General features: G+C 48.3%; 1 protein-coding gene across 1 annotated transcript in view; it reads right to left on the minus strand.

Moving 5' to 3' along the window:
- Positions 1-673: 673 nt before the first annotated feature.
- MED12L (mediator complex subunit 12L) overlaps positions 674-17509 on the minus strand; it is a 138717-nt gene continuing 121881 nt past the window's right edge. Inside the window, exons 36-48 of the mRNA XM_074833278.1 lie at positions 16502-16864; positions 15362-15518; positions 13998-14212; positions 7534-7623; positions 6665-6888; positions 6361-6508; positions 5290-5540; positions 5174-5183; positions 4057-4294; positions 3873-3896; positions 2859-2980; positions 1853-2135; positions 674-1435 (exon numbers count right to left, since the gene is read on the minus strand). Coding sequence (XP_074689379.1) covers positions 1383-1435; positions 1853-2135; positions 2859-2980; positions 3873-3896; positions 4057-4294; positions 5174-5183; positions 5290-5540; positions 6361-6508; positions 6665-6888; positions 7534-7623; positions 13998-14212; positions 15362-15518; positions 16502-16864 — 2178 coding nt within the window. The 3' untranslated portion in view covers positions 674-1382. The remainder of the gene's footprint in view (positions 1436-1852; positions 2136-2858; positions 2981-3872; positions 3897-4056; positions 4295-5173; positions 5184-5289; positions 5541-6360; positions 6509-6664; positions 6889-7533; positions 7624-13997; positions 14213-15361; positions 15519-16501; positions 16865-17509) is intronic.

Consider the following 17509-nt stretch of genomic DNA (forward strand, 5'->3'; position numbering starts at 1 on the left):
CTGCTTGGCCTCCCAAGTCCTCTGAAGCTTGTTCCCTCATTCCCAAAGAGCACCTGTGATACCATCAAGAAACTCTTTGTATGGTAAATTAAGCAAAATGAATTAATATAAACCAGGGAGAAGATATTCCTGTGTATATTTTAAACACCCTGCCCTTTCAAAATCAATGCATTAAAAAAAAAAAAATCATACAGACTAACACCTAAATTACATAAAATAGTAATAAATTTATTCCGTTTTTTCAACTCTGAGCAAAATTATATTTGTATAGGTTTGAACAATAACGATTTGTTTGTGGTAAATCTGATTTATAATGTGGTTTTGCACTCAGCTGATGGTACATGACGCCGTGCGGCACCGATCCCCGCCCCAGTACTGGACACACTCACCGCACGGCACTGCGGGCGCAGACGGGTCACGGGGCGGCTTCGGTGTGAAGAGGTGTCAGCGAGAGAACCGCGGGAAGGGCTCGGGGGGCTCTGCCACCCCGCTTCGTCGGCGCCGGGACGAGACCCGTGACTGCAGGCGTCGGGCGGGACACGGAGATTTGCAGCCTGTGAGATTTCCCGGCGCGGGTGGAGCAGAACCCGCCACGGCTGTGGGAGCTTCGCTGCGGCGCCGTGTGCTCCTGCCGAACCCAGCGCCCGTGTTAAAAACACCAGATGTCAAACGCTGCTACTTCTAGTAGGTTTATTAACGGTACATTGTGGCTTTTAATATAAACTTTAAGAAGTTCTAATACAAGCAATAAACCCACTTCAGCACCTTCTTACCACAATAAGAGCAAGAGAAAATTGGTAGTTTAAACAAAGAACTTTATAAAGTGCATATGAAAATTACAGTCAAATAAACACAATTTAAACTGATGCTTGTTCTACCAACAAAGAAAGAGGTGAACATTTTAATGAACAAATTAACTTTTATGCCAAAATCGGAAGTGCCTTTCAGTTCAGTAGTTTGGTCCAGTGCAGTTCTTAAAAAACCAAAAAAACCCCCGAAGAACCAAGAACCCCCAACAAAAACAAAAAACAATAAAAATAACCCAAAAAAAGTGTTTCCCTCAAATAAATAAATCCAGCATTCTTTGTCCTCTTTAAAAGTAACAGGACCTAAAAAGCACCAAATTCATAAAATCTGCAATAACATTCTTCAAATAGGCCCACAAATCCATACATTTAAATCTAGTTAAACGCAAAAAAAAAAAAATCCCCAAACCCAAAAAACCCACCTGTTACATATTCACATCAACTGCAGCACAAAAAATAAGTATTGAAATAATAAGAAAACTAAAGTCTGCTTGCTAGCAATAACTAGTGCATTGAATTTTGAATGGTCTGTTCTTCAGTGCAAAGGGAACGCGGCGTCTCCCTCCCGTCTCAGGGTCAGAAGTGTGAGGGGTGCCCATACTGGCTGGCTCCGGGCTGTGCCTGGTTACCTGGGCGTGACACAAAGGGACGCGTTTGTGCCCGTCGTCCGCGCCCCGCAGGACCACACACCCGCCGTGTTCCACGCCACGGCGGCACCCGCCACTCAGCACCTTCCCGCGGATGCGAAGGGGCCCGTTTCCTCGGGGCCTTTGCTGCGGGGGGATGGAGAAGTGGGGGGACACAACATGCCACCAGCCCCGGCCCTGGAGGTACCTCGGGCTCCCCCGCAGAGTGGTGGGAACCCACGGGATGTGCCAGCTCCCAAATCCCAGTATCACATGGCTACAGGGAACAGCCATCAGCAGGTGAATTACTTACACGGGTGATACCGGCGGTGTTTCAACAGGCAGAGCATCTCCAGGCGGATAATTCCACGCTTCGACACCCCCCCGCACCCCCACGTACAGGCACATGCAGGCACTTACTGGAGAGCTGCTTCTGGAGCTGCCTGACCAGCGCCGCCGTCTGCTGCTGCTGCTGCGTCTGCTGCAAGCCCTGCCGCGGGAACTGCGGGAGCAACGGGACAGCCGGAGCAACGCGCGGTGCGGGGACGTGCGGCCTGCGCTGCCTGTCCGCTGCCGCACAGCGGGCAGGGGTGTGGGCAGGAGGGCAGGCGTGCCCCTGCAGCAGGTCCTGACTGCATCTGAACAGCACGGTACAGACGCATGGAGCGTTTGGAACTCCCAGGACGTTTGTCCCCATCATTCCCTGAGGTCTGACACATTTCCAGTCGTGTCACAGGTCTCGCCTGTGTCCAGCCAGACACAAGGGACAGGGTCAGTCTCTGCCTTTTCACCCTCCGCAGAGGCCACTCTTCACCTCACAAGTCCCTCTAAGCAGCTTTGCTGTCTGCATTGCTCAAACAACGCACAAATCAAAGCTGCAAATCAAAATTAACAGCCCTTTCAGCATTTTTAAACACTCACATGTAGTTGGAGCAAAATAGTCAAAAGAAGCATCTAGAAAAATATTTTTCCCAGGGCAACAGCACTTCAGGTAAGAGAAGGGTGAGCACAAGCACGGGCTGTTCCTGTGCTGGAGGTGCCCAGGCAGCTGGGCCAGCTCCTCCACTGAGCACATGCAGCATCGTCCTGATCCTGACCTGGGGTCAGCCCACAGGGATCCAGACCACGGCATTAAGCACAATGGGCTGAGACACAAAAAGCTTCCACAGAAATCTGCTGTTAATGAATCCAATCATGACTTCAACCACTTTGAAAGCACTCCTGGTGCAAATGCCCTGACTTTCACAAATTCACACCCTATTTATGCTTGCATCAAGGCAGAATTTAGCCTTTGCTTGGTCCATCTGACAGCAGCTGACCCATGAAGTCTATTTTTCAGGATGGGCAGGAGAACAACTGCTTTGCCTTCCATGCTTCTGGATGTCATTCAGAAAAAAATCATTCTCTATTAACTTTGATCATCTACCTGCGCGCCGGCACACCAAGCGCGTCGCCCACCACCAAACAACGACAGACAGACGGTCTGTGGTGCCACGGGATGGACATTGCTGGGACTTGAGGTCTGCGTGGGCACCACACGCTTCTTCCCTTGGAAGATGCGTCACCGTTTGACAGAAACACGCCCAGGCAGCAGCTCTCGGAGTGCCGAGGACAGAGGTGATGGCACAGCTCTCCCACCCTCACCCCCCCGGGAGGGAGGTGGTGAGCGAGGCGCTGCCACGCACAAACCAAATCAGCCTTCCCCACCCTCTCTGTCTTGGCCTCAGGGCCTCTAAGCTTAGAGTTTCCCAAACCCCAGAATTTTCCTTCTCATTAGATTTGATGAAAATGCATGTGCTTCTAATTAAGAGATTTTCTGTGCTTCTGCGCAAGGGTACACAATACATCAGACCAGTCTGAAGACCTGATGTGCTGAATAAGACCAGAGTTATCCAATAATTTAATAACATTGTACGCGCTGCAGAAAACGCCCGTGCTTTGTTCAGTGAAACCTTCTGCTTACTGAAGGGAGTTTCAGTGTTTTACAAGACTCCAGCATCTTTTCCCTTTCTGAAACTAAATCCTTTACTTAGAATACATTGTGTAATCTTCTGGCTAACAGTCTGTAGTAAATGCTGAGGTTAGTCAAAAGCGTTAACCGCGCCAGGGCTTCTCGGGGACACGAAACCAGCACAGAAAGCTTTCTGCTTGCTACATGCTGGAGGAGGAGCCCGCAGCCAGGCAGGTGCTCTGTCTCTCTCACGCAGTTTGTTCAAGATCCAAACGCTACTAAGAAGACCTCAAAAATGGATTAAAATTATCTTTCAATAGCTATCAGATAAACGTCTTTCATTTATCCTTACTCTTGCACTTAGGAGCTGCCTCCCAGTTTCTCTATCAGATCATGTTGATTAATGCTTTTAAACTCAGAAGCTAGCAATTCCAGCATTACTGTATTTTCTCCATTTTTCTATAGCAAACGTTTTCGAGTTATCCTCACCTGCCTTAAATATGTCTGGAAAAACTGCCCAAATATAGGAAACAAGCACAATGACATTGTAAATTCAGTGGACGTGTCCATAAAAATTACTCGGTAGTGACAGTGATTTGGTACAATTGTTCACCAAACCACAAAAGGCTCCAATTAGCATAAAGAAATGTCTCAAAAGTCATTTTGTTTGTACAGTGGTCTTCATGCAGCTCTGTTTTATGACTAACGATTTCATTTAAAAGGTTCTTTGAACAATAAAGCCCATTTTTTCCGCAGCCCATTCGCAGTACAGCCACAGGCCCGGGGTCCCGGTCAGTGCCCCGTGCCGCGCAGCGGAGGGGGCGCGGCTGCTCGCACACCCGCAGCACGAGGACGGCGACGCGGGGAAACGCCGCCCGCCGGCCCCTGGCGCTTCCACGCGAAGGCTGCTCCTGGTGTTACAGCAAAAACAAGTTCCACGAGTAGCCTCAATCATACACCTTATCCTGCCTCCACTTCAAAATATTACAAAGACAGAAAAATCCACCAATTTGTATGCATCAGCAGCAACTACAGATTTCTCATCAACTTTCCATTTTTAAAGTTAGCAAGGGCTATTCATTATTACTATATTAATTAAGATAACACTCATAAAACTGCATAGCACAGCAAGCATAAACAGGGAAAATTCATCCCTGCAGCGGTGAGGTGTTAATTTACACCTGGTACTACTAAATGGTATCTTTAGACCCCCAGGAAAAAAAGATCCCCACCTCTTCATCGGGGCTTACAGATGGTTCTGTATCAGATTTTCAAAATACTCATTTATTTATGCTGCACTAGGAGTAAGACTGAGGGTGACTTTAAAACACGTCATTGTTTTCCCCCTCTGAATTCACATGAAGAGATTTAAGGCAGTTGGTCTGGGCTGTCCTATGTTACTGGTGATGGAAGAGATGTACAGAATTAGAAAAGCACCACTACCCATTTTTTAAGTATATCCCCAGGTATTTCTCAGAAGAACAGCTACGGGTGGTTACTGGTATTGTTTGGGATATTAATGGTTAGTTTTAAATCAATACTCCTAAGTGTAACTTCAAAAAGATATGTTGAAATGAAGCATTTGAACTTTTCCTATGCACACACAGATCTTTTTTCAGCCAAAACAGTGTGTCGTCGTTGGCCCAACTTTGGTATCAGTTTTGACTGAACTGGTGAACGCGCAGGAGGCCGCAGGCCCTGCGATCCGAGCGGAGCATCTCCGACCAGCAAGCTCCAAGGCCGTGCCAGGGGCTGAGCGGGGCAGAGCAGGGGCCCTCCCTGCCACCCACCTCCCACAGCCTTTCGGCAGGACGGGCACAGTGACACAGGCTCCTGTGGACAGACATGACCCTCCCCTGCCCGCGGCGGGACAGGACACCCTGCCTGGCCATTACTACTCCGTCACCACAGCTCTGCTCTGCCCATCGGCAAAACGAGCCGGTGGCCGCCTGTGCTGGGCACGCATCGGAGCGGCAGCAGCACCCGAACCCCCTCCCCGGGCTGCCCTGTCACCATAAACAACAACCCCCCCTGCCCTGTCACAGCCCTCGCACCTCCCCGCAGCGCCCGGCCCTCGCCTCTGCTTACCAGCGGCTGCTGCGGCTGCACGGGCTGGAGACCAAGCGCCTGCTGCGGCCCTGGCTGCTGCTGCTGCAACTGGAAGAGGATGGGCACTGAGCGAGCCGTGCCGTGCCATGCCGTGCCGCGCGGGCTGCCCCGCAGAACCACCCGGCACCGCGCCAGCCACCGCCAGCCACAGCGCTGGGTGCGGGAGGTCGGCCTCACAGCTCCCCACTGCCATCATCAGCCACACCAGGCTGACAAGGAGCATCGTTGACAGACAAAAAGTGCTCAAAGGCTGGTATATTTAGTTTACCACAACATCAGAATATTTAGATAAAATACATCATTGTTGGAGAAGAACTGGCACGGCTATTGCGTCACAACAAACACAGGAAAATAACTCCAACCATCAAAGGGCCACAGGAAGGATTTTTAATGTCATTTACTTCCCCCGTGACAAGCCCTACATATTTAGCTGATAAACTAATACTCACCTCCAAATTAAAAGTATATCACCAAATCAGAACATAGGCACCAGGCCAGACAAGCAGCAAGCCCTTTGATTTAATTCCAGTATAAAGGCCAGAGAGGGGAGAGCACAACCACTGCTTCTGCCTCAGCAGAGACAGCTAAGCTGTTCTCACATCTACCCCCTCCAGAGGCATTCTACGATCTTGAAAAACAAAAGCACTGAATTTTACATGTCTGTCCAGAGGTCTCTTTTGGAAGTCCCAAACGTAACTAAGGAATTACTGCACTCAGGAAAAAGCAGTTTGAGTTTATAGCACCAGGCTCTGCTGCTTCAGACTCAAACATGCGCGCAGGCGAGCGCATAAACGCCATCACCGGCCACAGGGATGTTTGCACCCCTCCCGACACCCAAACGTCGCTCTCCTGCAGCCGAGTCCCTCACCTGGAACAGTCTCTGCTGGCGCATCTGCTGCTGCCTCTGTCTCACCGGCTCTGGGGGCAGCTGGGCCGAGCTCAGGGCCGGGTGAGGACCCGCGGCCGCTGCACTGTCCAGTCCCGCTCCGACCAGCGAACTGGGCTGATGGCTCAACCTGATTGGGGGAAAAACAAGGGGGGAAATTGGAGAGAAAGGCGTATTTAATTGCTAATTAGACCCAGTGTTAACCTCACTTTGACTAATACAGTTTATTCTGAACAAGGCCTTAGACCTCTAAGCAAAGCCCAGGGCAGCGGCGGCGGGGGCTCACCGCTGCGCGCCGGCCAGCGGCTGGATGTAGGCTGCGGGCTGCTGTGGCAGGTACCCGCCGGGCTGCTGCTGGATCTGCCGCAGCCGCTCCATCAGCGTGGGGCTGGGCTGGGCGCCGGCGTACGCACGGGGGTTGTAGCTGGGGGAAAGCACCACGGCCCCGGGCTGCTGCTGCGGCTGCAGGGGCAGCGGTGTGCTGTACATGGTGTATCCGTGAGCCATGCCCTGCAGGGAGAACCGACACAAGAGTCACGTCGCTGCAACCGTCTTTAAATTAGCTGAACTGGAAGAGAAAGAGACGGCCTTCGCCAAAGAGCCAAGGCTAGGCAACGGGGGGCCAGCCAGTGAGACGCCGTGCTGTGCCCACGCCCCGACCCGCGAGCCCCCACGGGCTGCACCCCACCTTGGGGGGGGTTCGGGCAACGGCAGCACTGTCCCACGCGGCAGGACACAGCCTGCACCATGCCCCCTTCCCCGAGAGGCACTCGGCCAGAGCCAGGCTCTGCTCCACAGCTTCACCTCCCTCTTTTGTTCTTCTCCCTCAGAATCCCAAGTACCAGAATGACCATGACATAATTAAGAGTTACTGGTACCACTATCTCGCCAAAAATTGGCCAAATTTCAGGCTTGACACTGAAGTATGCTTGCCTTTACCAGCAACATCAGGAAAAACTGGGAAGTGACGGCGTTAAAAACGTTGGTAAGCGGCAGCATGGGGAGACCACAAGCACCCTAGGAGGAGGCCTCACGGTTACCTCAGGCCAGAGGCACGAGGCAGGTGCCGGCACAGCGGAGCAGGCCGGGCAGTAGAGGAGCTCTGTTTAAATGCGTGTTCCCGCAGACGCCCCGCGGCAGTAGCGCGTACGGTACCTGTGCCTGCTGTAACCCCGGGTACTGCGGAAGCTGCGATGGGGGTCGAACTTGCGGAGTGAAAATAGCAGCTTGGTCCATGGGCTGACCCTGAAAGACACATTGCCCATCAGGTGTGGCCTCCACAGCCCGACCAAGTCCCCTCTGGACACAAACCCCACCAAGTTGTGCCCTAAAGAGTCATGGAGAGACTCGACCACTTCCTTCAAGACAGCACCGTTACTCAGTGCCAAACTGCTGAACTGTATTTACTCGTGGGGAGGTGGAAAGGTTGACTTTTGTTTGATTTCCCACACTACTGTAACACTGCAGCAGTGAAGAAACAGCCGTTTACTGAACAGGGGTCTTGCAGACACCCTTTAAAACGGGGCTCTGCAGAGGATTAGAAAAAAAATATTCTGGCCATCTTGGAAGACAGTACATTAAATTATAGAGAAGGCTTAGAGTGAATGACAATCTCTAGTATAAATACACAGCTGATACCTTTCTCAGGCTACCTGGTTACCAGCTTCCCCCCAGATGAAGCAGGCAAAATGCTGATTAGCAGCTTTTATGATGATGTACAAAATACCAGTATGATAAATGGGTAATGCAAGCACCTCCAGCTCCCAACCAGTACAGCTTGGAAACACACTCGTATCTGTGGTCAGCAGAGAGCCTAGGTTGTTCATTCCAAATTGCCTCAATATTTATGCCCAATTAATGGCAAATCATTTAAAGATTTCAACTATAACTGCAATAGTTTTGAAGCACCAGAAAAGAGGAAAAAATAAAATGTTGGACTTAGTTTCAGGACCAAGGTTGTAAAAAACTGGTGAATGAGAATTTGCCAAGGATACAATCGAGTCTGTGTGCTGCCCAGCTGCACCTGATCACTTCCACCTGATCACTTTGAAAACCACTATACTCAGAAAAGCTCAGTGGCAGTCTGGAGCTGGAAGCAGTGATGCTCCTTCCCTGTAGCTGCCGTATCCACCCCAAAACCAAACAAAAAATCCAAGTTCTCCAGCAAAGCCTTTGCCATTTTAATCAGGATATCCTTATGGAGATGGATTATAATTTAAGGCTAAAAGTGACTTTGATAACACACTGCAAGCAGCAACGTTACAGGGCTACCTGGTGGAAAAGAAAATCCACGTGGGATAAAATCCTGAAGCCCCATTGGAACTGTCCCCCTGTAGGAGTCTGGGCCACGCTGGGAGAAAGTTAGTGCAGACAGAAGAATGCAAGGACGAAGACAAGGCCAGCAAAATAAGGCTGGCAAAAACACACAAGATAGCAGATAAGTGAGAAACACCTGTGGTCAGCAAAAGCACACAAGTCTGAGCAAAACAGGGTATGAGATAAGGGAGTTTTGGCAAGTTTTGGGCTTTACGTGCTAATTGCAATTAACCAATACAAATGCTTGTAGAGGCGCGTGAACAGCGCGTGTAGATGACCTGTAGCCTGTTAGAAGATAGATGAGTGCGTGTACAGAACTTAGTAGAGTATAAATGTAACCAGAAAAGGAATAGAAGATAATAATACATAATAAAAAAGATGGACGACCTGTTCATCACATTGGTGTTGCGTCGTTTCTGTTCCCGCACGGAGAAATAAGGACCCCAGCTAATGGTGACCCCGACATCCCCCTTTACCTGCTCACCCCCCTTTAGTGCTCCCCGTACCAAACGTTAACAAGTCTGTAAGCCCAGCCAACAGTCCTGCAGTTCAGCTGCTGGTTTGGACTGGGTTTAAAAATATGTGCACCCTCATCGACAGACCTGGGGAACGAGCAGAGCTACCCGCTGCAGTTGGGAAGCGCTCAGGGAAGCGGGGTGGTACGGAGAAAGCACCCCAGCTTCAGCCGTCCATCCCCGAGAGGCGAGAACCTCGGGGCAGAGAGCAGACAGAGGAGGGCAAGATGCAAAACAAGGGGCAAAGCTACCACAGGGTGCCATGGGGTTGTCACACACTCATTTTTCATACCTTCCTTGCTGTTAAAAACAAAAAAATGCCTGACCCAGCTGGGCTCTGTGCCAGCCTCTGGGACCACGGCTAAGGGGGTCGCCGAGGCGCAGAGACGACAGCGGGGAGCTCTGGTACAGTAAGGAGGCAGAAGCCACACTAAAGATTTGTTTTAAAAACAGGCCAATATCTCATGGAAAACTCTGAGAAACAAATTAGGGAGTACAGGAGGTGTGAACAGAGTAGCATCTACCAGTCCTGACAAAAGGTCGGGGTAAATTAAATTTATCTGGAAAAACATCTGCGAAGTCAGACAGGGAGCTCTCAAAACAACCACCTGATAGGTGAGAGACTGAAACGCTGAACAGGACGGACATCTCACAGAGGGGATGCACATAAAACAGACATCAGCCAAGTACAGCGGGAAGGTATTCAAGTACCTCGGGTTTTTCTTTTTTTAACCAGAAGCAAAAGAAGAGAAACAAAAAAAGAACAATAATTTATTTGAGCAAACTGCTTCTGAAACTTCTTCATAGGGTGCCAACCCCAGGATAGATAAAGATGTAACCTGAAGTCACCCAAAGGTGAGATCTGGTAAAACCATGACTGATTTCTAGAAAAAACGGTGTCTTAAGCTTTTCCCCACAGCCATGCAAAACCCCTGGTGGGTTCTGCAGGAGCTGGTTGCTAGCGCAGTGCCCCATGTGCTTCTGCTTCTCTGCAACACCAGGAGCAACGCCTCTCCAAACAGCGTCCCTCCAAAGCCAGGGGAAGTTATGTCAATGGAAATCGGATTGGGCCTTAATTCTGTAAGAAAATACTAAATAAGCAGCTGCATGACCCCAGCAACACGAGCGAGTTTTGTCCACCGGCCACTCAAGGCGCAGGGAGTGGCGGAGCTGGGGGGTGCAGGACAGGGGAGCAGCACACCCGCCCCAGCCAGCGCCGCACACCCGTCTGCAGCGTGAGCAGAAAGCTGCTCCTCAGGGAGGCACGGAGCAGTTTATGCCACGGCAGCACACGGGCACCGAGCAAGCTCCTGGGTTGTGAGAGCGCTCTGCATCCCTGAGCAGTGGCAGCAGATGTTGCTCGATTCAAAGGGACTTCTCCCTCCAAGCAAAATGTAGTAAAGAGTTAACGAAACACACAGGCTGACTGCTGCAGGCCAGAACTGTGCATGTCAAACAGAAACGGAACAGAAAAGAGGAGAAAAACCCCAAACACTTTTATTCAGTGCCGATGCAATGTTACACTAATAACCACCATTCTCTTTGTTCTGCTCGCACCCCGAATTGGAGCAAAACTTACTGCTTTTTCCTGTGACAGTATGTGACCACAGTGTGTTGGGAAGGAATTTTCTTTTCTAGGTGATGCTGGGACTGGCAAAGGCAACTGGAACAGCCATGGCACTGTAGGGTGATTTTGACCAAAATCTGACCAAATCGGACTTCAGAAGTAGGTAGTGAAACACTAACACTTATTTAGAGAAGGTGATGATGACAGATTTGAGGGACCTCCCTGTACTTGCTGCCTATCTAGGTGTGCCTAATTAACCGCAAATATGGTGATCTATACCCTGTTCTGACAGTTGCCAGCAGTGACAGGAATGATTGCACATATATAAAACATGGACAAGAGTGGAAGCAGCAAAGCCTTTTTAAAAACACAGTTTGCTTTGTCTTTCCAATTAGTGCTTTTAACAACATTGCAGTTTCCTTAAGACAGGATGAAAATCCTGCAAACTAACTCATTCACAGCCTTCCCACATGCAGCCGCTGCGCTCCCTAGCTGAAGGGGGTGCCAAAGCATATCATTCTCATCGAAAGCAAAGTGTGCAGCCTGTGTGTTGAAAGAAATGCATGTTTGTGCGAAAGAAAAAATAAAGAGAAGTTCACGGTCTCAGAGTGGTTACCATTACGTTGTCAAAGCCATCCTGAAGGGATACAGCAGTGCTACAGACATCCTAAAGGAAAAGGACAGGCGAGAAAATAGCAAACAACACAAAGAGTACACACGAGTAGGCTCGGATTGTTAGTGGAGCAGTACAGCACCTTTACAGAGCTCACCTGTATGTATGCAAAGAATGCTGGTGTTTAGGAGCATTAACAAGGTCCTTTGGGGTGGTTTTGGTCCTAATGCACCTCAATACTTTTATGAAATTTATTAACAGAAACTCTAAACCTGGAACGGACTTCCTACCATCCACAGGAGCTATTAATTCTATGCATAATACTTAAAATTTTTTTAACAAATCGTAGCTCCTGGAGACCTTGCAGCACAGCTGTGTGTTTTCAAGAGCCCAGCATGTACAGCACAGCACCAAAGGGCAGAGTCCTTCTGGACTGATTTTACAGAACCGTCCACGGGTGCCCGTGATTTTCAGCCGAGTAGGAAATTCCGTTCTGCAGCTGCAGAAACACAAAGAGCAAAGAAGAAGCCTTCCTCATTTAAGCGCTACCTAACAACACACACCACAGCAGCAGTGCTTACAGATCACAGCAAAGCTTACGAATCGCCTTGTTCCTAAATTCTCAGGTACTCCCTCCAGGCTCGTGTGCTGCCACAGGACCTCAGGGGCTTTCACTGGCGTTGGCGCTGCCAGCACGTGTTTGGGCAACAAGGAAAGCAAATAGGGCGGGCTGGCGAGTTGTTCCTCCTGTACCAGGCTGAGGGAACCTTCCCAAACACTCAGTGAGGCAGAACGTTCAAAGCAGACTGGAAGCACCACGCCCATCGGCACTGCTGCCCAGCACACCACTGTGGGGAAGCAACTGGGGATCACAGCCGGGGTTGGGACAGCTCTGGTTCGACTTGGTTTACATCAGTTTAACTTATAGTGACCTACTGTGAAATAAAACCATGGCTGATACGGAACCACTGACTGATAACACCCAGCACACGTACACTAGCTGCACCAGGCACCTCAACCTACCCCGCTGAATTTCAGTGCAACTTTTACACTGTAAAAGTTTGATCCAAATTTTGTGGAAAAGTTCATCACAGACACCTTATTAATCCTATTTAGGCATGGCTTCGTGGCTTCATGGTAAGTTGATTCTCCTTACTGACAACCTGCCTATGCAGCACTTCAGAGCAGAGCTTAACCTCAGACACCGTCCCTGTTTGAAACCAAAAGGGAAATGCAACATCATCTGTCCTCTAAACGTGATGGTGTTAAACAACATTTCTTAAATGCAAGAATAATGTGTTATTTTAGATCTTCAGTTACTACTTTTTGATCCACCCAGCCATAAGTAGTGATCATCATTTGTTTACTCAAGCCTGTATTCTATCATAGTAACTGAGAGCCAGTTGGACTTAACATTCAGAGTAAGATATTGCCTAATGCAAGAAATACTACAGGGTTTCTATGAAATAAGCAGCGATGGCTCCCTGTAGAGCCCAGTACCCTAACACTTAGGGTACCAAACCCTTAGTACCTCGTAGTGCCTGCGGGACGCCAGTGAGGGCTCACATATCCACCGTACCATGGATATGATAAAACACACAGCCAGAGCTTCTGGGGACTTTTTTTTTTTCTTTGAAAGGCAGAAGACAACACACACTCAGGGAAACCCTAGTTTCACTATTCTGAACAGCCCCATATAAAACTACTGCAGCCCCTCAGCAATTTAAACACTTCAGAGGGCTCTGCATGTGTCAGAGCAGAGAGACTGAAGAGGGATGAGAAGGGTAATGAGGGGGCTGTAATAGAGACAGCGTGGGAGAAATTATGAGGATACTTGCTGAAAATTTTGATTATTTTGAGCAAAGAGGGCACATCACAGAGTTTGAAGGCAAGATAACGTAAGGGTAATGTAATATATATTGCAGTGAGGGTAAGAATGGGTACAGAAGGACTTTAAAATAAAGAGGAAAAGTTACTGGTTTTGCCACCAACTACCGCACACGTATCACGGGTTATCTGGGATGCGAAACCCAGTTTTCTGTTGCCAGCCCCTCAATTGAGAAGCAGCCGGTCTGCAGCCACGCTCTGAGGGGAGCATGGCCTCCAAAGGGAGTTGCACAACAGCCCTGTGCGGTTTGGCACAGAGCGGCTGCACTCGGCAAAAATCTTAGGAGAAGAAATACCAGCTATTTCTAGAGAACACGGGTGTCTGTCTGCACATGTGTGTGGAAACAGCTGCTGCTGAACTTCCTGGGCTGCTAATAGGGAAGAGCTCTGTGCGCCTCTGCGGCTCACTCACAGCTCGGTGGTACACAGCACCCACGCAGTCCCGCTGCCACAGCCTCTGCGACACAACGGGGACAAGAATATCATCAAGTAGCAGAAGGAAAACCTGATTTTATGAAACACAGGAAAACTAGAATGGACTAAGAGACCAAAGGGCAAATGAAGTTTAAAAGCAGACAGCCCTGGTTAAGCAATATTTGAGGAGTTATTGCCACTGTAACTATCAGCTGGCTCTCTGCTCCGTGAGCCTACACAGGGCGACCAGCCCCAACAGAAGGCAAAACCACTGTGCTGCTCCTCAGACTGAGGGGTTTGGACAAACCTGTTGCAGAGACCGTGACTGTGCTTGCTGCCTGAGGAGCCGCTGCTGCTGCTCTTGCTGCAGGAGTTTCATCTGGAGCAACTGCTGCTGAGGCGTGATTGCATGGAGAGAGGGGGGCTGCATCATGGTGCCAGAGCGCCGCTGCAGCATGTTCGACAGGGCTTGCTTCGTGTTACTTGGAACAAAGGAGCCTGTCGGATCCAGCCTGGAACCACCTAAAAACCACCCAAAACACAAATGCATTCTCTGCCCTCGTAAGAGCATTGCTCGTACAGACCACTGCTAGTTCATCAGCTCCTACTGGGTTAGCTCGGCAATAATGATGATAAATTCCTCTCTGCAAAGACAGACAGCCACATTACTGGCCACATTACTGGCCTGAAAAATTAAATGGGCAAAATAACTTTGAAGACTGCCACTTATAAATGACAATGAAAAGTAAAAAGGCTGTGGGCTGTTGCATGTTCTGTGTCACATAAAACGCTTGACTACTATTGATGAACAAAAGTTGCATGTCAGCTCAAAAGCATATGAACAGCTTCTTATGTCAAGCCAATTTTATAATGAGATGGCAGTAATTTATGCACTGTACACTATTTGATAAAAATCATGTATCTATGTGTCAGACTTACGAAGGTAATCTTATACATTTATTTTTTAAATCAGCATTTCCTTAAACTTTTTCACCACCGTCTGGTATATTCTGAAGACTTTTACACACTTAAAGTACAGATCTAGCTCTATTTGGAGCTTTAGAAAAAATATTTAACATTTATAACAGGAAACAAACTTCTAAACTGCTGCATAACATCCAAGAAGGACACAACAGTATTTCTCAAAACATCACGAACTGCTGCCCCCTAGAGCAAGTAAAATACCTGCATTAAACTCTGTATGCATCAACTGGAAGAAACAAAACAATCCTACAAAAAATTAAGCACGTATCACAAATACTGAAAAAATGTGAGCCCATGGATTTTTTAGTCCGTCTGGCAGATGTTAAATCAGCCACCATGGTTCTTGGTATGAATCAAAGAAGAAATAATCCAAAGGTCATTTGTTCCTTTTAATCATCCCTCTTATTTCACTCCTCATTAAACTTCTACCAGCTTTCTTATACTGTCACCACAGTAGGTCATTTTTGCTCATTTACCAAAAAAGTTTAATAGCTTAATAGAGACAGGCCTACAACTGATAATAGAAAGCCCTTCGAAAAAAACGGCTAACTAAGAAATAAAGTAAATGGCATCGGCATTCTGCTTCGGAGAAAGGCAGAAAGAAAACGTGGTTAGAAGAGGTCAACTTTTGTCACACCCCAGATAACAAGGCACCACGTCTGTGAGCTGGAAGAAGCACAGACATACCCGGAGGGAGGGTCTGGTTCTGCAGGAAGAAGCCGGGCTGCTGCGGCTGTCCCATCACGCTGTAACCCCACAGGGCAGGCTGAGCCTGCTGCATCAGTTGGGAGGAAATGGGGGAGTAAGTGGGAGGCACTCTGTACAAGTTGTTCTGCGGGTATTCCTTAAAATATACAGTAAAAGTGAATGTTACTGACATTCATACCTTACTAACTCATAAATAATGCCGATTTTCCTACTAAATTATTAAAGGACAGAGACAGTTCCCATTGTCGTTTGCAACGATGTAAAAACCAGATTAAGTCTCAGGCTGCCCACAGGTAATTAACACTAACAACCTCATACACACACCATCCATTTTTACCTCATTAGCAAGTATTTTCTGCAGGCTATAATTACGTGTAGCACAAGGACAGCTTACTGTATCAGTATACAAATAACTGAAACATCAAAAAGGCCAGAAAATTATCTTAAAATTACAGCTACTTAAAGCACACCAGGGCAGCTGGGTGCTGAGAGAACGCTGCCGTACGACACCACCACCACACCGGCAGCACTAAGCGGACGTAACCGCACAGAACGCTGCTGCTGGAAGCACACGGTATTATTCGGGTGGTGCCAGGAGTGTTGTTCAAACCCTTGCTCAAAGTGATTCTTCAGCTTCGGAACCCACACCTCAAACCCCAATAAAAACCAGAGGGAAACCAGAAACCAGGACAAACTGCACAGTAGAACAGATTATGTGTGTGAAAGAGCCTCTTCCAAATTGGGTTCCATTTGAATGGGACCTGGGTTTAAACCACATGTTTGCTCCCAACGTAATTTGAGCAGGAGGAATTTTAGGAATGGATACAAACAGTAACAGCTGTACTTCACACCAGACAAGAGAAAGCATATTCGGAACCTCAATAATATTTAGTAAGCTCCAGTCTAGTGCGTTTTACATACCGCATTAGATCCTAAGGACAGGGCGTTCCTCTACACTGAGCTCCGTCTGATAGAAATCCATCCTCCCTCTGCCCATCCCCATTCTCTCCCTCTACTAGGGCCCACTCCTCCAGGTGCAGAGCAATCTCTGAAGGTCGCTAAGACAGCACCATGCAGCATCAGATACTTCACGTTTTGTATGGGGCACCGAGCACTTACATCAGCCCTTGAGCTTGACTTTGACTTTCGCTTCCTGCCCTTCGTCTTCTTCTCGTCATCCGTGGCGTGTTTTCCCTGATCTGAGAGCTCTCCTGACTTTCTTTCTGGTTCCTGAGACACAGGTGTGGTGGGCTCTTCCTCTTCCTCCTCTGGAGGAAGGGGCAAGGGCTCGAGGTAGTAACTCCGTGGCTTGGGTTTGGTGTGTGTATGGTACAGGAGGAGATGCTGCTGCTCCTCGTATTTGATCACTTTCCTGTCGACACGAACTGTACCAAACCACGCCCAGGAGAGAGGAGCAGGATTTTTGTGACCTTCAAATAAATCCCAAGGGGACACCTTTTGTTTTGTTGAAACCTGAAGACCCTGTTTCAGAATAAAAGTGAAGTTAGTATTTTAAGAAAGTTGGACACTAGAGCAGACTACTTGCTTTTGGACATCATTGTCTGAGTCAGAAAAATCCAGTAAGGATTTTTTCCCCTCCATAAAATGTACCAAAGGAGGTACATCGGTACATTTTGCTTATAGCTATGCTAAAAATCTCAAGTTCCATCTATCCTATTTTGGAGGAAAAGTCAAAGTATCTATCAAAAATTGCTAATCTGAGAATGCCCTTGCTAAAAGTTTCCATATTCAAATAAGGGGAGAAAGCCTCAGCACAAGATCACAAAAAAAATGCGTGCCCAGACTGCAGAAAAAAATGCTCTGTCCTAAGCTCTCTCCTTCTCTTTTAAATACATTCACTTTGAAAATCATGCATCCCTTTGTATTCCCAAAAAATCCAAAACAACTAATTCACCTGCCCCCACCTCTGCCCTTTTCCTCTGTCTTCTGTAAGGGGGAGCACCCTCCAGATTCCTCCCAGCCTGAAACACATCAAAAGGTTCCCAGGTCAAACGAGCTCTCAAATGCAGGATTCTGCTTGGAAAGCAAATACTTTTGTAAGAGCTTCTGCTGCTCAACTCCAAGTCAAATGTAATTTCCTTTTCAGCAACTTTTGTGGAGCTGGCT

This window comes from Strix aluco, chromosome 9, assembly GCF_031877795.1.
Source record: "Strix aluco isolate bStrAlu1 chromosome 9, bStrAlu1.hap1, whole genome shotgun sequence".
Classification (NCBI taxonomy): Eukaryota; Metazoa; Chordata; class Aves; order Strigiformes; family Strigidae; genus Strix; species Strix aluco.